Source organism: Hemibagrus wyckioides, linkage group LG25 (genome assembly GCF_019097595.1).
Source record: "Hemibagrus wyckioides isolate EC202008001 linkage group LG25, SWU_Hwy_1.0, whole genome shotgun sequence".
Classification (NCBI taxonomy): domain Eukaryota; kingdom Metazoa; phylum Chordata; class Actinopteri; order Siluriformes; family Bagridae; genus Hemibagrus; species Hemibagrus wyckioides.
The window spans coordinates 20,088,816-20,110,891 of NC_080734.1; the positions used below are offsets into that span (position 1 = coordinate 20,088,816).

The following is a 22,076-nucleotide window of genomic DNA, read 5'->3' on the forward strand; positions in this document are numbered from 1 at the left end:
GAATGCACAATGAATCTGATCATTAGTCTACAGACTAACTTTGTTCAGAATCTCTGTACTTCACAGAACTGCCACAGTGTCACTCAGTACTTTTTGTTTTCCACACCATTCTGTATAATCTCTAGACACTGTTATGTGTGAAAATCCCAGAAGATCAGCAAATACTCAAGACTTTTTTTCATTTTGTGACCTGGCAAGAAGAACTTCAGGGCCATATTAACCTGCCCTCAATTAGAACAAGTTGATATGATTTGCCTTGACAAGCCTCCAGTACCCCCGTGGCACCGCACCGTCTGTGTACGACACCCACATGGCATCCATAGTGATTATCTCTCAGTGTTGTGGCACTGCTCTCTACCAGGCTCTTTCTTTTAGGAATGTCCTGATTACCAGAGAGCGAATGTTTGGGCACATTTCAGTGAGCCAGTGACATTTATCTGTGCTTGGCATTTTGGGTCCAGCTTCTGACTGATAACCCACTTCTAAAATACCCTGACAGTTAACATGTCTTTGACTGCATGTATTTGGAAGGCAAACCTTAAGTATCTTTGAAGTCAGAATATAAACATAATTATATATTCCACATAGTCTACTGCAACTCTATTCACACTGAAGCAAATATTAAGGGACAAAGCAATTATTTGAGGTTGGCCTTAAGCCCCAGCAGTGTAACTGTAGATTATATCCCTCTAACACAAAAATGATATAGGCACCATTCAATCAGCATTGTTTTTGGCTACACAGAACCAGGTATATTGTTCTGAAAGAGGCATGCTGGCTTTTGAGGGTGGAGTGAGGGATGATTCACAGAAGCATCAACATCTGTGGAATGAAGGGACTGCCCCAGTGTGGCCAGCAATATAGGGTCAGATGTAATGTAACAAGTGACAACCTGGACCTGCTTGTAATTCATCATACAATCCAAAACAAGAGACCTGGGCCTGATTGAATCCTCCTGAAAGCTGTATTTGTACTGTAGCATAGCAGACAAGCCCAATTCTGGCCCCACACACAGCTAGTTCAGACCCAGGTGTTTGAGAATCAGACCCCTCCCTAGATACTTGCAACACTGATGTTAAAAATGGTGGCTCAGCTGGAAATTATGTGTAAATTGGTAGGTAATGATCCTGAGAGGTATGTATGTAATCCTATGATGAGAGATGAGGAGGAGGATTGGTCACTGAGCTCTGTTGAGAAATACTGTAAAAGACTTGATCATTGACATGAGCCATCAGTTTGAGCCATGTCTGTCGCCAAGCTTCTGACTTTTTTTTAACTAGAGAGCATCTCAGACTGTTCTGTGGGATTCTAGAAAGGTTCTTAGATGAAGGACCTTGTAATAGTTGTGACAATTCTTTTAAGTTCCACGAAAAAGACTCAAAATATAGAATAAAGCATCACCAAGTTAGGAAGAAATTCAAGGACTCTATCCTTACCTTTGACAGCTCCAGGTCATTTTCATGTAGTCCAACATGCACACAGGTGAGATGTTTCAGTAATATTTATCATGTGTGTGGAAAGAAATGATTGAGAATTCAGTTGACATTCCATAATTTATTACTGACCTACTCAGCCTTTTATTGCATTTTTTATAGTAAGAGTCTTGATAGAAAAAAATCTTTCACTTTTCATTTCTTAAAAAAAAACTATAAAATCCTATACAATTCATATATATATATATATATATATATATATATATATATATATATATATATATATATATATATATATATATATATATATATATACACTTTTCTGGTCTTTAGTACAACACAGATAACAAGTTACTAACAAGATGATATTGATTAAAAAAAGCATACTGTTGCAACATTTCTCAAAATGTAAAAACAAACAAAAATGCACACTAACTAAATACATGCATACATACATTACATGCGTAGACAGTCATTCTTGGGTTGGGAAGAATATGATTTAATGCATTTCTTTTCTTTATATAGCCTACTTCACTGGCATGCCCTCTTCCTACATAAGAATTACATAGTGATGCCATCATTGGTTACACATCAAGATCTTCATTTGCTTCAGCAGCTGGTCAGATGAACATGGTGGACATTTACACAAGGTGTTCGATGCCTGACGTTCTGAGAAACCATACGAATCCTCTTCAATAAGCCATCACTGCTTCAATATGGGTTTAGTGTTTGATGTAATGTTCTGCAATTGCTATGCGTTCACTCTCACTTTCAACTCTTTGGTGCACATCAGCCTGTCTCAACCTGTGCTCACAGAAAGCAGGAATTCTAATGAGTTAATAAATGTTGTAATGTTGAATTACCTACAAATTAAGACAGAATAAAGGACACACCTGCTCACCATGCCCTAAACTTAACTATCTGTACTACTTAAATGTGAGCTGACTGAGGAGAATTCTTCCAGATTTACAATCCTGAGACTAAGTTGTGTGAAACACTGATTAATGTGGATTTCTTAGTTATCTGTCTTTGGAATAAATCCACAATACCTTCACTATTACACCCTTGACTGGAGCAGTAATGGCAAATGAATCTAACACTGGCAACAAACTCTGGCAATAATCACACATGCTAGTTTTCACAAAGAAAAAAATCAAATTGTTGACAATCGACATAGAAAATCCAATGTTTAACAGGAGAAGATTCACCAATATTTCAAAGTATTTTGTAGCCGATAGCTAGCATTTTATTTTGCCCAGCATATTGCCATAGACAACATTATTTACCCGTGGATTTCACAAACAAGGATAAATTAAATACTAGGTCTTAAAATACTCAATCAACTTCAAATATAGAATGTTATGCTATTCTAAAATTGAGGTTGAACTAATGGCTGACTAATATAAACTACCTGCAATATGTTAGATTAGCTAATTAGTTGAATCTGATCGAATTTTCCTTTAAAATATGTTTTTAAGAATCAAAGGACCATAATATATATCTAAGGCAATGATAAAAAAGAAAATAAAGCCTAACAATATTATATATCTGTAATGGCAGGGTGTGTATTGTACCTTTTTTTTTTTTACTGTTGTAATATAGCCCATTGCTCTTACTACACTATTGTTATTGTTAACGATTTACTTTTTTAATTTTAGCTGACGGACTGTAGCTAATATTCGTTGCTCTCTATGTTCTAGAAATTATTCCAACTACTGTGAGTAGTTACTCAGAGTAGCCTCTGTTCTTCCTACAGCTATTTTGCACTTTTTTTTATCAGCTGGTGGATATCTAATTCTCTAACACTCGCATTGCTGTCAGCTCAAGATTCTTGGATTGTATGCTGCCTTACTAGTAAGTCAAGTTATATATATATATATATATATATATATATATATATATTTTTTTTTAAAAAAGCATATGCCAAAAGAATACATATAAATGTGGGTGAATATACAGTTCATACAAAGGTCTGGTGAGGACTGTAACAGGTATTAATTTGGAAATGTTCTTTCAATGCCACTACAATATCTATTGTAGTGTCTACTTATCCACTTTAATTCTACTATTTTGGACACATATAATTACTGGAAACGTTTGGTTCATTCTCAACACATGCTTGTTGTTTCTTGTATAACACCTTCAAATATGCTGCAAAAGGAAGGAAAACCTCGACAATTTAAGAAGGACATCTTGTTCCAATGTACTGTCATTGTATGAAATTGTACCTTTCTGTAGAATGGACAGTGTATACCATCTGCTCTGCTCAACATCATGCTACATTTTATGAAAGCTTGCTCATTAGTGTTTGCACATATTTGATAACCAGGACAACAATTACTGAATTCCAAGTCTATACATTTTGTCTAATAAAAATACATATTCAGCACACAGGATTTTCAGGAATCTTAAATATATTATTTTCAGCCTTTCATTTAAAAACATTGATTTCTGGCCACATTTAAAACATAGGCTACAATTTTGGACAATTTAAGACTTAAGTATTAAGAATAGTATTAGTACTACTCTCTCTTTATCTTTTCTCAATCCTTAAGAAAAAACTCCCAGTGTCTTTAGCAGTTCATGCCAGGACTTTAACATGATCTGCAGGCTTTACTTCCCAGACTTCCAATTTTTATCTTACCTAAATTACAGGTGACCTGTAAACAGAAGCAGGCAGATGCTATATACTAGTCTGGATGAATGGTACAACGTAAGAAGACTTTCTGCTCTAGATAGCAAGCTTGCCCATTAGTGGAGTTGTTGAGGGTCATCCCACTTGAAAAGGTGGATCCACTTTGACCCTCATGACCTGTGAAATGCTACATGTGGTTTCGTCTAACTGGACGGGACATTCCCTCTTACACTCACACAGACATGTCAGACACTGGTCACATGGTCAGAGTTATCTCTGACTTCGATGCACTCAATCTCCTCCCTCTCCCGCTCCCTCTCCCGCTCTTTCCTCTTTGCCCGTTTCTTTTTCTTGTGCCTTTTCTTAGAGGGAGGGAAAAAAGTCAAAAACACCGGGAGGATGATGAAACAGTGCAGCACTGTACATCCGGTGGTGAGTAGCGAGCACTTGAACAGTGTGTAGGTCAGGTTGGAAGGCACAAAGAGCAGGGGCATTATCCCAATCACAAAGCATGAGGCATTCTGTAAAATGGCTGCCCCATGCTCTTCGAGCGAAATCTTGATGCATTGCGTCCTGGTGTGCTCGGTGGCCAGTACAAATGTGTAGAGGTGAGGGGCACAGTGATCCATGGCAAAGTTGAGAGTATAAATAAGGCACAGGATAGAGATACTGTCCATATCTACATTCCAGAGTGTCATGAGGCCTAGGACACCCAGCTCCACAGAGGTGACGGTCAAAATCAACCAGAAGTTCCCTAAGGGGTTAATGACGAGGAAGAAGGTGAGGATGAGGATGGTCAGGACACTGAAACCTGATGTTAAAATTGGGGAGACAACTGAGGAACTGTAGCGGTCCATGAACACAAAGGTGGGGTTGAAGACAATGAACTTGATGCTGTTTATAAGAGAGAGTGGTCGGAGTCTCTCAAGCAGCTCCACCACCTCCTCCCTTGTCTTCTCTGTGGTTCTGGCTACCAAGTACATCCTGGATGCAACGATATCATACTCTTCCCCATTTTTTGAGAAAATGATGTCTTCTGTGAAGTGCTGATACTCCGGTCTCCTTAGAAACGAAGTCTTGAGAATATTTATGAAATCACTTTTGGTTGATGCACTGACATTGGTGACCTTCAAATAATTAAAGTAATTATCAATCCAGGAAATCTTATTGAATCCCTGCCCCAGAGTCTTGAGGTGCTCCTGAACTGTGGAGTTCCAGTACTCAATGGGCTCATAGATGTAGAATCCTATCACTGGGCTATAGTTGCTGAACAATTTCTGCTGGGTCAGGGCAAATGACACACTCGGTGAATTGCTGGCTAATAAATTCACTATGTTGTAGCCATCGCTGATCTGTAAACATCCCATGAATGAAAATGAGGCATAAATCAGGTAGAGAATGACCACGAAGGGCTTGACGTATGTGTTAGTAATCCACTCTGTGTAATGCTCCCTCAGGAAGTGCTGAATAAAGTGATTCTGGTAGGGCATACTGTCATGGTGTGTGGAGAGATCATGGCCATCACTCATCATGGTCTTGAACCATGTGGGCTGCCGGTCCAGGTATTCTACAGAGGGGATTTTGCAGCAGAAAACGCTGTGGTAGCGGTTCTGCTCAAGTTGGCCAGCAAACACCAGACAGGAGCCATAAAAGGAAAAGACGTAGAAGTAATTTACCAGGATGGCCACACACATGCTCTGACAGAACACCTTCACAGACTCGATGTTGGTGAAAGGACTGGCACCCATGCCAAAAGTGATAATATACAATGAGCTTGTCATGGTGTAGCATACCATCACATCAGCAAAGGCATCTGCCACTCTCTCTTTGAAGGGCAGACTCTCCCGGGTTCTTCTCCAACCAGCCAGGAGCTCAAACACTCCTTTGGTTCCATGCCCTGTAAAGAAACACCAACATTTATAGTATTTGAATATTCAAAGAGTGATTCAAGTTTTGACAGATTCTGTGAACTTTTAAAATGCCGTCTTCATCAATGAAAGCAGGATTCCTCATACATCTAGACAGAAAAGACTATTAGGTATCTTAACACACAGTGGAAGGCTGTCCCATGACTTGGGGGATTTGCAGGTAAAAGCTCTGCCCCCTGCTGCAGTCTTCATTAATCTGCGTACTGATGTAAAGCCTACACCTTTTACTCAAAGCAGTCACTCCAGATCATAAAACCATTCAAAGCTTTAAATATCATTAGTAGTATTTTACTGGGAGCCAACTCAGTGTGGATAAATGGGGGTGAAAGGGTTAAATCCTCTGCTTCTAGTAAGGACTTGTGATAGTAAGCAGCTTGTTTGTACAGTTACTAGAACATTCAGACAGCAACACATCCACTAATAGTCCAACCCAGAGATAATAAATGCATGAACTGATTCTTCTGCAGTATGTATATACAGTATATACAGTATATTAGACTAATGGACAAATGCTGTAATCGAATGTTGTAGATATCCAGGATAGTAGAGAGAACTACTATCATTAGAGCCATCACAGCCAGGTGAGCCAAGGCCTTTCACAATAATTTACTGAAATCTAATTGCTCATTAGCAGCAGCCAGCTACATAGCTCACCATTCATCTCATCTCAGCTGTTATATCCAACACAGAGACTTTAGATTTATACACACAAGCGCACTGAACCCTGCGTCCTAAAATGTAGTGATAATTTTCATTTAATTGGTTCATGTGTTGCATTTCATAAAGCCCACAAAAGGCACAACACAAAAAGCATCAGGGCCTGCACTGTCACTGCACTGTGAACATTCATTTTTGTGCTTTCTAGTTTAGCAAATATAATGCAAATATCTGTAAATATTATAGTTACTTCCACTGTATATGATCACAGAAAGACTGAAATCTTGACCATGTGCTGTTGAGATTATGGTCACACTGCAAAAACTAGCAGGAATATTGTTTTGTAGTGTTACTAGCTAGGAACTATGATTGTACCATCCAAAACTATTTTTTTATTTTAAAATGTAAAGCCTTCACATATAAAATATAATATACATCACAATTTCTGTAAATCTGCTTTGTGACTAAAAGTGCTATAGAAATAAAAGGAAATTGAATTGAACTGAATTGGATGGTGGTCTTGATGTGCTTGGACGGATGTTGGTGTCTCAGGGTCATGCCAGGGGTTCACCCTGGCTCTCCTTTTTAGTGATGCTGTTATAGCCAGACCTGGAACACAACACAAACCCCTCAGGCCTCCGTATGTTCTTAGGTGCCTAATAATCTGCTCTGTCTGTCACCTGAGCTGCAAATGTTCTCCTGCTGCCTAATGTGATGTCGATGCCAGAGCCTGACACCTTTCTGCTTTTTCAGCTCAGAGCTCGGTTATGACTAACCTTCTCCTTTGACCATGAGACTGTGAACAAGTCCAGAGCACAAGCACTGGAAGGACACAGAGAGTTTGGTACACTGTACTGTTCGAGGCCAACATTCTTCACCCTTCTGACATGATGTGGTCAGGCACGCCTGTGTTATTTATTTTATTTATGCTAAAACTTCTGTGTGCACCCTACACCCAACATACTGCGGCTGTTGAGCTGCATGCATGCTTGATGAGACGCCACTGCCAGTTCCTGACGCACGTTCTCCTGCTCTTGGTGCAAATTAAATTTTTAAATCAACAGGAGATTTTAATAATATACCATCAGCGATTGCTTATTGCTGTATTATTCATTAAAAGGAATGGATTTTGGCATCTTTGTGTCATGCTGGTGTGATACAGTGCTGTTTCCCTGCGCTGTATCACGCTGACCAGAGCTCTGTTCCTCCTGCCTTTAGAAATTCAGGAAAGGTTCAGTTTCATTTCATTGGGTTGGGGGTAAATCCTTCATGTTATAAATAGCTACTGTCTCAGCACGACATGTCTCTTTCTTTTCCTTTCACTTCCTGTCCTCCACGGCTGTGACTTTCTCAGTGCATCCTGTCTCTCTTTGCTACATTTAATGCCTCTGAAATAAAAGATTCATTACGCCACTGAATATTACTTAGTTTTCCTCACTGCATCACTCTGCTCCTGTCTTGGAGCTATCTGCATTTATGACTCACCTCCTGATTCTGTGGATAATCTCACCTCCTTTGATTCACCTTTAGTGGATCATTTCACTACATTGTTCCCATTACTTTTATTCATTATAGGAACACACCAAACAAAGTGAGTATTCCTTCAACACATGCAGTACTCTAAGCATTTTCTACACTTGACTAAGGTAATGATCAAAATCATGCTATCCAGCGTCACCCAGAAGACATGGAGCTCCCTTTTGCAACTGGTTCTGTTTCTTTCTCTGTTATTCTGAAATATTATTGTAGTACAAATTCCTAAAAAAGCATATGATATAAATAATAAAATAGAAAGTGCAGCAATAAATCTAAAATAAAACAAAACAATAAATAAAATATTATTTCACCATGTTAATAAGTTAATATTCATAATAAGTTGATTGGTTTATAGCTGTCTTTGGCTGAAACTATGGCATTTATTTCATGATGAAGCTTCAATTTCCTCCTGCTGTAATCTGTCATTGAGGCTGAACTCCTTCAGATGATTTGCTAAACCTTTGCTATTGATTCATTTCTCCTGGAGAGGGCATGACGTCTCTAGCACAAGATTTCCTGCCAGCGAAGTATGTGGCACTTCAGCGTGTGCTAGGTATCAGATCCAGGAACCACATGTGAGAGCCAAATGTGATGCTTTCTTTAGCTGAACAAATAAACAGACATGATTATACAGCTGATGTACTGCGATGCGCTGAATATGCTCCACATGTAATTCAAGATATACAACACTACATACATTCACCATGATAGTCTTGTGAATATTAAAATAAGAGGATTATATACTGTTATATACTGTGTGTGTGTGTGTGTGTGTTTGTGTGTGTGTTTAATACTTTGCCCCACTTGTATTATTTTGTGAGACCTTGTGATATAATGTGTTGCCCAACACTAAGTTTCAATATCAGTTATATACAGCTATTAGATTTTAGCCTCCTATCTAATATCAGCACCCTGCAGCCACCCTGAAGCCACCACTGTCCAGGCCGATAAGTAGATATAGCAACGATGATGCACTTGTTATTTGTTTAACACTGACTAAGCCCAGTGGAAGATGGTATAGAAGACATAGGGCGCAGATGTGACAGTCTTGCCTGCAGAACGGCTTGCAGTCTCTCTCAGGAGTTCAGAAACATCCACACATCCTACACTTTCCCCATGATTCAACTGGAAAGCAATTCAGGATATGTAATGATTTTATTTGACGTACCGTTCCTTTGGCCCGAATGTGTCAGATGTCTAACTCTTGACTGACAGATTGCAACAGAATGAAATAAATGTGTCATTATTAAAGACAAATGAACTGAAATGTAACTAGGGTGTTATGCAAATTGGTATGATGTAACAAGCTTATATAATGAGTGCAGTGTGTATGTGTATATATGCTGCTTTAACTCTTCATTATTTATATCATAGGCTCTTTTTCATTTATTTGATTTTAATTAAAATTGTATTTCAGGGAGGCTCATTCTAGCTAATAAATTTTTATAGAAATGTCTGCACTGGACAGTCAGATTATAGTAAATACTGTATAAAATCAAATGAAAATGAAATCAAATGTTTCATTTCATTGTCTGTACCGCTTATCCGATCTATACTCAGGTCACGGGGAGCCTCAGGAGTCCAAATGAAATACTCCCCCAACAAATTTGCTAGCCAAAGTTTAGTATGAACACAGAAAAGCTGCTAGGTGTGTAATTGTTTCAAGCATCAGACAAGTTCGAAACTTTCAATCCTCTCAAACCCAGTATATAAAGAAAAGGAAACATTTGATCACTGAATGAGTTTCAGAGCCACTCAAACCAGACAGACACCAATATCCATGCCACAGTCAAACGTTTTTTTTTCATGTTGTGATTGTTTGATATGAACATTAAGTGAAGCTCTTGACCTGCATCTGCATGCTTTTATACATTACGCTCATTGTCTAATTGGATAATTGCATGATTGAGCCGGGGTGCATGTGTTCCTAATAAAGTGGCTCGTTAGAGTTAATAAATATAGTTATAAACTTTCTGTGTACACTGAGATGAATTAGTTAATACATAATCAATTTGATTTATCTTCCTGTTTTTGTCCATTGAAAGCAATTCATCTCTACTTCTGCTGCCAAGTGAGGCAGCCTCAATGCGGATCTATAAATAGTCACTCAGCATTCATCTGAATGAAAGTAACTCCAGTAAAACCCACCCCTCTCACCCACACGCATTCATTAAACTGTTCCTGCTGACAGTCTGATCAGGTTCTGCAGTGACGTCACTCACCTAAAGAACAGCTCTGTTGTTCCTTAGATATCGCACTAATGCGTGAACATCACTCACTGTGCCTCTGATATCAACCCCTATTTACTGAGGTCTATTCTGTGGAGTTAAATTTACATCACTTTACTCCCTTCCCAGACTGAAACACAGCCAGATGGGTCTTTGTGACTGAAGCTTCCATGACCCAATAACAAACCCTAAAATAGAGCTCGTCCTCTTGCTATCAGATGTAAAAAGTTCTCCAGCTACTAACTTTATGAAATGCAATATCTTCTCTAGAGCTTAATGACATGTGACTGTTACAACAAGAAATTCATACAAACAAATAAAATAGGTTTAAACTTCCACAAACTTCCCCTACCTACAGTAGTGGTATTGCAGCCTGGTTGATTTGATTAGAGCATGCCTGAGTGTGTGAGAGCTGAACAACGGCAGCACATACACACACTTCTGCTATGCACTAATTAAATTGTATCTGTAGCTATACATATATACTGTATATAAGCCAGAAGTGAAGGGGCTATGCTTTTGTTTTTGGCATATTTTTTTGCCATCGCTGTGGATAAGAGCGTCTACTGTCTGTTATGAATGTAAAAGTTGCATGGAAGATGCATGAAAAGGCCAGGTGTGAAAGGCTACCATTTGACTGGTCCAATCACATGTTAATAGAAGATGTAAACAGGGTAATGGGAAAAAGTGTTTTTATCCATCTGATTCCAAAAATCCACACAGAAAAAAAGGTACACGTACCCATGGCAAAGAAGGGGATCCCGAGCAGAGTGGAGTTGAACTTGCCGTGCGAGATGAAAAAGATGCCAGCAGCGGTGACGTTGGCGCTGCAGACAGTGAGCACACCGAGCAGCCCCAGGAAGGGTTTACCACGTAGACAGTCACGCATAGAGCTGGAGATGGTGGCAGCTAGCAGCACCAGCACCAGGCCCACCAGCACCTCGCCCTTCGCCAGTGTACCTGTAGCGTGGAAGTCGCGCCACAGACCAAACGATGTTAACGCCTGCACGTGCAGGTCAGGGCTGGTTGTTGCTAAATGTTGGGCCATCTTGCCAAACTCGCTCTCCCATTTCTCAGCAATAGCATCCTGTCCAGTGGGAGCCAGCTGACGCAGGTAATACGTGATCTGGACAGCTCGTGCCGACTTAACATGCCGCTCACGCCCATGTGACGCCAGCACAACACTGCCCAGCTGGTGCCCGATAAATGCCACTCGGCCATCCTAGAGAGGAAAGAAAAAAGATATAGTCCAGGTATATAAGGCAGTCTTAAAAATGACCCCATCAATACTACTGTTTTTACACTCTCACATTATAGACACTAGAGATCAGGAGCTTTGTCTGGTTCATCACCTGCTACAGGTACAGTCTGAACTGAATGAAGGAGCACAAACAGACCCAGGCTTTACAGGAACACTAAGAAATCACACATGCGTTACGAACACTGTGGGTGTCAGAACTAACCCAAGGGAACATCTACATCACTCCTCTGAAGTGAAAGAAATCCCCTGGATTCCAGCTTTTTTGATTAGTGTACAAAACAGCAGTATTATTTAAAGAAGGCTTCTTACATCCTGAATCCTTTTTTGTTTAAATACTTGTTAAAACAAACTCAGCGAGGCGATCTCCCTGTTTCTCTCTGTAATGGCTTCCCTGGCCTGGTCTTGGAGTACCTGGAGAAGTGTTTTCACTTCCCAACACACCCGATTCCACTAATCAGCTAATTATCGGCTCATCCTAGAGGCCAAAAGCTAGAATTTCCATCTGTTTTGGGCCTGGGTTCAGCATTGAATTTATTTGTGATAATCCACAGTAGTAGTATGATGTAATTAAAAATAAAATTATAATATACAGCTCTGGAAAAAAAATAAGAGACCATTGCCCAATCTCCAGATTTGAACCCTATTGAAAACCTCTGGAATATCATCAAGAGGAAGATGGATGGTCACAAACCATCAAGCAAAGCTGAGCTGTTTGCTTTTTTGCAAAAAGAGTGGTATAAAGTTACCAGGACCAGGGTTAGGAACCTGTGCTCTCGCAAAATATATTCATTTGAAAAATTTGAAACATGAAAAAATAACTCAAAAAACTTTAAAAATGTACCTAAAAACCATATTTATACTTTTTGGGCACTTTTCACAGAGTACATGCCCCTCTGCTTCACCTTTACTTTCCTGCTTCATGGATGAAAAGTCAGCAATCTTGCTTAGCACAGCTTTTCATACAGCAGGTGAAATATTACACGTTTCACATCAGATATTTTTTTTATTTGCAGCTTTAACAACAAAGTTTGTCTTCTAAGCACTATCCAATGTTGGCCAATGCTCACGCAATGTTCATGTCACAACCTCAAAGTTTTTTCCAACGTGTTTGGGTCAGGGTTGAGTCTGATTTATCTGCTCAAAGACATTCACCAGAAATGAATATGTGTGATGCTCCACTGTCAAAATCTCTTAACACGTTTCCGTAATCTAATGTAGTGCTGCTCTTATGACATATTTATTATTACTTCGTCATCACCTCAAATCTAAACCAAACATTCAATGATCAGAAACTTTAGCCAGAAAAGACAGCTAACAACCAAAGGCTTCTGCCATTCTCGCAAGACAGCAAACTGGCAGCTTTTAAAAAGTTGTTGTATATGATCTGCTGTACAGCAGGTGACCAGGAGTAAAATATTGTGCCAAGTTGGTAAGTGCTAATAGATGGATGATTTATGAATTATGCAACAAGCTAGACAAATTATTCCAAAAATAATACAACAGTGAGGCATTTAAAAAGTCTCAAACAAGCAGCGGTCAATTTATTAAAGTAATAAAAAAGCTGAAAATAACATCAGGAAAAAGCCAGTGTGACCAGCTAATCAGCTGTGCTTAGAGAACAGTTATTATAAAAATGTTTCAAATTACTGTTTGATGACAGCTGCCCCGAATTAATACCTGTTTATCCCATTTGTATTCAGAGATTTTTCTGTGTGCTCTAGCTTTTCCGAGTTCCAAGGCCTAGTGCTCCTTGGCATAAAGCTTACAGTGGAATCCTAGTAGGAGGAAAAGCGTTAGTCACTTGTGCTCCTAATGAAAACAAGATGCAAACCTGGCTAGGAGAACAGATAGTTAGTGGATCAGTCCTTGCAGTTACCAAGGACAAATTAGTTCATAATCATTTTATACAGTGGGGTCAAAAAAAATCTGAGTTTTCTCATTTTTTCCAATATGTAAAACAAAGAAAGTTCAATACTAGACTGAACTGATACTGACCGGACCTGAACTGACATACACACACACACACACACAAATTCAACATACATCTATGTTTACAGCACTACTTTTTTCTCAGTGCTCCCAAACTGTTTATGTTCTTTGCACATTAAACTTTAACGCTGGTTAAATGCTGTTATTGTACATCACACTCTAAATGCAGCCCCTAACTCCTGCTATCATGTCCATGTAGACTGTACACTAGTTGCCACTATTTAATGTATCTGTCCTGTAGTGTTTCGTATCGTCTGTCTGCACTGTCTTTTGTCTTGTACCATTTGCACAAGGTTGCATACTATGCACTTTATAACTTATTAACTGTAGCTCTGTGTTGTTTCATGTTGCACCACGGTCCTGGAGAAACGTCGTTTCATTTCTCTATGTACTGTGTTAGCTATATAAGCTCCTTGACTGCACTATTTCTAGGTCTCTGTTTACATCTAAGCAAATGTGTGAGATGTTTCCTGCTTCGTGCAGGACAGCTAATCTAAGATAATCTTATGTCTAATCACTTCTACTGAAGCATCAGACGTCACTCCAAAGGATCTAAAATGAATCATGAAGTTTTGCCCAAACTTGCGGAGTCCATGTCAGCTCGAGTGCACAGTGTCATTAAAACAAACAGGCCATATAAAAAAAGAAAATCATCGAGAAAAATCAAGAAAAGAATCAGAAAATTCTACTTTACACTCATGTTGTTGTCAGTAATATAATTTGTAAATAAAATCGTTGCATAAAATTAGAGAACAATGCAAAATAGAATTAATTTCATTTAATGTTTTAGCTTCACAAAATCTGACTCCAAACATCAGCTACAGTGAGGGAAAAAATTATTTGATCCCCTGCTAATTTTGTACATTTGCCCACCGACAAAGAAATGATCAGTCTGTAATTTTAATGGTAGGTTTATCTGAACAGTGAGAGACAGAACAACAAAAAAAAATCCAGAAAAACACATTTCAAAAAAGTTCTACATTGATTTGCATTTTATTGAGTGAAAAAAGTATTTGACCCCTTTGCAAAACATGACTTAGTACTTGGTGCCAAACCCTTGTTGGCAATCACAGACGTCAGACATTTCTTGTAGTTGGCCACCAGGTTTGCACACATCTCACATCTCAAGGAATTTGGGCCCACTCCTCTTTGCAGATCCTCTCCAAGTCATTAAGGTTTTGTGGCTGACCCTTCAGCTCCCTCCACAGATTTTCTATGGGATTAAGGTCTGGAAACTGGCTAGGCCACTACAGGACCTTAATGTGCTTCTTTTTGAACCACTCCTTTGTTGCCTTGGCCGTGTGTTTTGGGTCATTGTCAGGCTGGAATATCCATCCACGACCCATTTTCAATGCCCTGGCTGAGGGAAGGAGGTTCTCACTCAAGATTTAACGGTACATGGCCCCGTCCATCGTCCCTTTGATGCGGTGCAGTTGTCCTGTCACCTGGGGATGGTGTACTTGGGGTCATAGGCAGCATTCCTCCTCCTCCAAACACGGCGAGTTGAGTTGATGCCAAAAAGCTGGATTTTGGTCTCAACACTTTCACCCAGTTCTCCTCTGAATCATTCAGATGTTCACTGGCAAAACTTCAGATGGTCCTGTACATGTGCTTTCTTTAGCAGGGGGACCTTGCGGGCGCTACTGGATTTCAGTCTTTCACGGCGTAGTGTGTTACCAATTGTTTTCTTGGTGACTGTGGTCCCAGCTGCCTTGAGATCATTGACAAAATCCTCCAGTGTAATTCTGGGCTGATTCCTCGCTGTTCTCATGATCATTGAAACTCCATGAGGTGAGATCTTGCATGGAGCCCCAGACCGAGGAAGATTGACAGTCCTTTTGTGTTTCTTCCATTTGGGAATAATCGCACCAACTGTTGTCACCTTCTCACCAAGCTGCTTGGCCTTGCTTGGCAGTCCAGCCTTGTGTAGGTCTACAATCTTGTCCCTGACTTCCATGGACAGCTCTTTGGTCTTGACCATATCGGAGAGTTTGGAATCTGATTGATTGCTTCCTTCTGTGGACAGGTGTCTTTCATACAGTTAACGAGCTGAGATTAAGAGCACTCCCCGAGAGTGCTCCTACTGTAATCTCAGCTCCTTACCTGTATAAAAGACACCTGGGAGCCAGAAATCTTTCTGATTGATAGGGAATCAAATACTTATTTCACTCATTAAAATGCAAATCAATGTAGAACTTTTTTGAAATGTGTTTTTCTGGATTTTTTGTTGTTATTCTGCCTCTCACTGTTCAAATACACCGACCATTAAAATTACAGACTGATCATTTCTTTGTCAGTGGGCAAACGTACAAAATCAGCAGGGGATCAAATCATTTTTTCCCTCACTGTACGTTGATTAGAAGATTAAGTTTCAGATTCATTAAGGAAGTGTTAATATCAGGTTGCAGTGAATTTCCTGCTGCTGCAGAGCTGCACTCCTGGAACCTGCTCTGATCATGACAACACTTCATTGGTGGCTTAGGAGATCTCTCAGCCTGGGTTTAGAGAATAAGAAGTAGATGCTGAGTAACTCATTATATGTGAGGCAGCAGCACTAAGCTCCTCTGAAGTTCTCTGCACTGTTGTATTGCTACTAACATTTGCCTAACTTAATGACGTGAAGAAGTTATACCCAACGTCCATTAATAGCTTATCCTCAATGTTGCAAAAAAGAAGCAACAATAAAGGTGACTTTGTGCCATAGAGTCTGTAGCAGTATCAGTTTGTAATATTCGAACAAAGTTCTATTAATTTAAGAGTCTTTTAGTTCAAAATGTGCACATCAGTGTAACTTAACAAATATTTTCAGAATAAGAATGACAGTATAATTGCCCTGAGGAAAGCCAGGGATTTAATGTTATGGAACTTTGCTCTAGGTACGTTTAGGATTTCAAACATTTATGAATTTCAATGTATTGTTTATTCCATTTTTGTAGCTTTTTTAGTTTTGTTATTCAGCAGTTTTAGTAATCAGCAATATATTTATTATTATTTTTTTTAATATATACAGAATTCAATGTTATGCACTGATACAAAAATAAATGTCCGAATACTCTTTGCGATTTTAGTTAATTATGTGACAATGCAGAAAGTGTTTATGTTCACATCAAGCAAAAAAAACGGGACTTTCATGCCTTTGACTGTGGCATGGTTGTTGGTGCCAGACAAATGGTTTGAAAATTTTAGGAACTGCTAAACTGGGATTTCATCCACAAAGGTCTTTAGAGTTTACACAGAATGATAAAAGCAGTGAGTTGTGGCTCTGGAGGTGGAAATGCCCTGATGATTAGAGAGGTCTGGAGCGAAGAGCCAGACTGGTTTGAGCTGACAGGAATGTCACTCAAATTACTATTATTTACAATCGTGGTGAGCAGAAATGCATCTCAGCATTTCGTTAATGATGCAGCTTTCCCCAGAGGTAGCAGAGATTTGGACTCCTCCTCTCCGGACCTGCCTGATCCATACTTCTTGTTAGAGTCTCATTACTTTAAAACCACTGGATAAGCAGCATGGAGAATGACCACATGGGCAGCCTGGAGATACATGGGACACTTTATAGAACTTATTGGTGCTTCCCTAATGTGTACTGTTATATGCTGCACCATGGTCCTGGAGAAACGACATTACGTTCCAGTGTATATGGGATATATTAAAGAATGACAATAAAAAGCCATCTGACCTGACTTGTGTGCAGGTGTTCCTATTAAAGTGTTCACAAATGGAAAAAAATGACCGTTTAGTAGGCCTGTGTGATACAGATTTTTTCACCCCTTTCCATTTAAAATGTAAGATAATCGTCTGGAACCGATGGCCTAAAAAAGACGAGCTTTTCCACCATTTCAGGTTTAAGGAGAGAAGGAGACGGTGTAATAATGTTATCAGCTGTGCAGGAACAGGAACACAGCTGGATTGTGGCTTTATAGATGATTCTACACAGTAATACACAGTAAACAGCAGAAAAAATATTTTTAAAAACATAGCAGTACAATTTCAATATAATCCTTTTACATACTTGCTCTCTAATATCACATGGATGACATTATCTCTAAAGCTGCTCAACAGTTTCCCTTTGCAGAAAGTGAGAGCTTCCAGGTGTCAGCTAATATTATGCAAAACCATCCATTTTTTGTAGCGCTTATCCTACACAGACTCTCTGTGGAAACTGGAGTCTATCCCAGGGACTCAGGGCACAAGGTAAAGGACACCCTGGACACAGTACCAACCCATCACAGGCCACACACACACACAAACTAGGGATATTTTACAGAAATCAACAACCGGAGTGTCTTTAAACTTGGAGAGGAAAACCTCAAAGTACAGGGAGAACATGTGAACTCTGGAATCGTACCAGTGTGAGGAAAACACACTAACACACTATGGACAATTTATTGATGCAAATCAGAGTATAACACATAGGGGGGGAGGAAACCAGAGTACCTGGAGGAAACCCCTGAAGCACCAGGAGAACATGCTAACTCCAGACACACAGGGAGAAGGCAGAAATCAAACCCCCAACACTTTGAGCCAATCACTAAGCCACCATCTTCTGCAGATCATTCCAGGTTAATAATATATGGCTGATTTCTTACTTTATTGTGGAGAATAAAGTGTTTCGTTTTTGAATGAAAAGACATACTAACATACTCTGATGTTTACAGTTGAACTTGTAAAATGCAGATTGTCAGATGAATATTTCATACTAAAGACCTTACAAAGCCCCAAAGCCCAAGACTCATTCCATAAAATTAAAAAAAAAAAAAAAATCTTACAGAAAATTTAACTAAAACAGCCCTGACCCGTCCTGCACTGTGTATTCTGACCCCTTTCTATCAGAACCAGCATTAACTTCTTCAGAAATTTGAGCAACAGTAGCTCGTCTGTTGGATCGGATCACACGGGCCAGCCTTCTCTCCCCACGTGCATCAATAAGCCTTGACCGCCCATGACCCTGTCGCCGGTTCACCACTGTTCCTTCCTTGGACCACTTTTGATAGATACTGACCACTGCAGACCGGGAACACCCCACAAGAGCTGCAGTTTTGGAGATGCTCTGATCCAGTGGTCTAGCCATCACAATTTGGCCCTTTTGGTCAAACTCGCTCAAATCCTTACACTTGTCCATTTTTCCTGCTTCTAACATCAACATTGAGGACAAAAGGTTCTCTTGCTGCCTAATATATCCCACCACTAACAGGTGCCATGATGAGGAGATCATCAGTCTTATTCACTTCACCTCTCACTGCTCTTAATGTTATACCTGATCGGTGTAAGTCCCTGTGAATGCAATTTTTACAGAAAGAATAGATTAATAGAATTGCAATAGAAAATATATTAAAACAAGCGAATTAATATACAGCCTTGAGGTCTGCCAAGCATTACTGTCATAGAAATGAAACAGCACCTTCTGACCAGTTAAACAGTGCTATGGTAGAAATATCCGTATTCAAAAGAACAATATTATCATGTTAATTAATCAGGTTTATTTATGCTTAAAATGTTGCTAAAAGTTCAGAACTTGAAGGTGTTTTAATAATTTTCTGAAGACATGACTTCATTATGAATAATATGAACTGTGGTGAACTGTTGCCACCTCAAACACAAAGTCCTTTCTGCACTTTGAGGAGCTCCAGACAGGCATTTAACTGAGTTTAAACAAGAATTAAAAGCTTTCAGGGTCAGAGAGAGACACTCAGGTGCTTATGAGTTTATAAAACACTGCTGGACAATAAGAGGGTTTAATGTTTCAGAACAGCTAGAAATATATTAGATCCAACACGTGGAGCTGAAGAAGTTAAAGTATAAGAACAATAACAGCCTAGAGATGCTGAAATGAATGATCTTTGACTTTATTTATCAGAATCTGCCGTTTCAAAAGTGTTTTGTTCTCTGTTGTAAAGCTCCATTCAGAGGTTTAACTGTGATCTGGACTTTCATGTGCACCACCAACTGTAGTTTTGTGCATTATCCTCAATGCATTTTTATAGTCCTGCATTCACAGACACAACCATAGTTCTACACTTTGACTTTGGTGGTTTTGCTGACATTTAAGATGTGGATCAAAGTCATGAATGAAAATGATTAAACATACACTTGAGGAGGTTATAATGCTAAACTGTAGCCTACTGTTCATGAAAAGCGTTGTGAAAGGTTTGTATCGAAAATCACCAGTAGCACTGATACAACTAAACACACACACACACACACACACACACGTCCACGAAGCTTGTGTGCAATGCAGGTCTATGCAGCTGATTCATAAAATGGACACAGGATAAGGGAGCACCAGAAGAGGAATGTGTGTTCATCATTCCGAGGGTTTCCCTACTAGCTGCGGTAGCGGTAACGTCACTACAGTCTTCGTTTCATAGGCTGCTGCTGTACTGCAGTTTCATTGTTACATAGTGTTCACGTTGCTTTAGCATTAGCGTGTTCCCATAAACACACGCGCGCGCGCACTCTGCGAGCGCCAATTTGGTCCATCAGCAGCAGTAATCTTTATTCGCCAGTTGCACCGGGTAGCCTACTGTGTGTCTGCACAAATCAAATAACATATATATATATATATATATATATATATATATATATATATATATATATACACCAGATAAGGTAAAAAGGTAACATACTTAAATGCTCCAGCCTAAGCTGGATGAGTGAGGAATAAAGTAGAATGGATTTGGCCTATTACATAGTGCAATCATCAGCATATCGCACGTGCACAATGTAAGTAACTTATTAGTAGCCTTATAATATTCACGTATTAGTCTATACTGAATATGAAAGTATTAGCACATCACACGCCGCACGCATTATCCAAAGAAAGCGACACCCCTCTTACCCTTAACGTGGTGTTCGGGTAGCTCACTGGCACTTTAGCGAACGTGTTGTTGTTTAGAATGGCCTCGCGGATGTCCTCGAATATCGCGATTATATCATCGAGGACGCATCGGCGGGGCTCGAGCTGGCCGTCAAGCATGCAGAGGTGCGCGAACGTGTAGTTGAAGCCGCGATGCGCGACGCGCAGTTCCAGCACGTGCTGGTGCACGCGCAGCACCTGCTCGGCCAGCTCGAGCACGTTGGCGCCGCGCTTCGCGAGCAAAATGAGGCGGCCGTAGCGGCCCGGCGTGTGCAGGTCCGAGTAAAGGCGGTGTTTGGAGCGCTCCACCGGGAAGAGGCTGTAGGCGAGGCGCCGCTCGACCTTGGCGAAGCTGTGCGCGGGCGCGAGCAGCCGTTCCAGGTCAGCCTCGGGCGCGAATCCACGCAATGCCGCGCCGCCCAGCAGCGCCGTGAGGACGGCGGGCACGGTCAGGAAGAAAACCGGGTGCCGGCTCACAAACAAGCCGAGCCAGTAGAACGAGGCTTTGAGCGCGCCGTAGATCGCTTGCCGCAGCATCATCCACCTCCTCCTCCACCACCTCCTCCTCTTTCTCCTCCTCCACCACCTCCTCCTCTATTGCTTTTGCCTAGCAAGTGCATGTGACACGCGCTCCCATGCTGCGGTTTGCAAAAAACAGATTATTGATCGGCTACCCTCTGTGTTGGTGCGTGTGTGTGTGTGTGTGTGCGTGCGTGCGCGTGCTTTTTTTAGTTTCTGCTCAAGACATGCCTCCCTCCTCCACCCGATACGCGTTAATCTCGCTCTGGTTACAGCAGTGTGTGCGCTGCATTATTCCTCCTTCCAGCTCCAGCATCCACGGATTGATGTGCTTCACTGCAACTATGTTCAGTGGTCCACAGCGCCAGGTTATTTTAGGCAGAGTTTCTCCATCCAGTCATCGAAAACACCCAGGCCAGGTTTTGCTCTTTTCTGGTCCGAATGAATTAGAAGCAAATGCTGCAGAGCTCTTCGTTACTTGGCCGTGATATGAACTTGAAGTGAATAAATAAGATTCACTAGATAAATATTTAAATTGTCTCGCTCTGTTTTCAAATACATATGTACAATCTTGTGGTCTGATGTGTCGTTAAAGATACGTGTTCTCTTATATATATATACACACACCACACACACACGCACACTGATATACAGTTATATACATTTCTATCAGCATCAGCAGGAAGTTGACCACAAAAAGCTTAAGGTAGGAAAAAACACACACCCACACACCACATATATACAGTGAATATATATATATATATATATAGAGAGAGAGAGAGAGAGAGAGAGAGAGGGAGGAAAAGTGATATAATGGACAGATGAGTGACTGCATGAAACACCCCACAACTATGGTTGCCATGGTTGCACAAAATTATCCACTGATTGATTTTGTGGCCATTAAATGGTGTTTTCATCTAGGATCTTAACAAAGTAGACTGTACAGAAGGTTTTTTACTGTGATTTTCACATAATCTATTATACTGAAGTTTATGCTGAAGGAAAATATTGGTGATCTTATTGATGTTATTGCT

The 22,076-nt window shown here is 40.2% G+C and overlaps 1 protein-coding gene across 1 annotated transcript; it reads right to left on the reverse strand.

The window, feature by feature from the left end:
* Positions 1–1,760: 1,760 nt before the first annotated feature.
* ptchd4 (patched domain containing 4) lies at positions 1,761–21,140 on the reverse strand. The gene is made up of 3 exons (XM_058378591.1): positions 20,506–21,140; positions 11,159–11,639; positions 1,761–5,965 (listed from the first exon to the last, which is right to left on the reverse strand). The coding sequence occupies exons 1-3, from the start codon at positions 21,061–21,063 to the stop codon at positions 4,314–4,316; spliced, it is 2,691 nt and encodes an 896-aa protein (XP_058234574.1). The 5' UTR covers positions 21,064–21,140; the 3' UTR covers positions 1,761–4,313.
* Positions 21,141–22,076: the final 936 nt, after the last annotated feature.

Bases quoted from the DNA above. Each gene is read 5' to 3' on its own strand.
- ptchd4 (XM_058378591.1), bottom strand. From the start codon at position 21,063: ATGATGCTGCGGCAAGCGATCTACGGCGCGCTCAAAGCCTCGTTCTAC. The intron at 11,640-20,505 runs GTAAGAGGGGTG...TTTCCTCTCTAG, and splicing joins ACCCGAACACCACGTTAAGG to GATGGCCGAGTGGCATTTAT. The intron at 5,966-11,158 runs GTACGTGTACCT...GTTTCTTTACAG, and splicing joins GATCCCCTTCTTTGCCATGG to GGCATGGAACCAAAGGAGTG.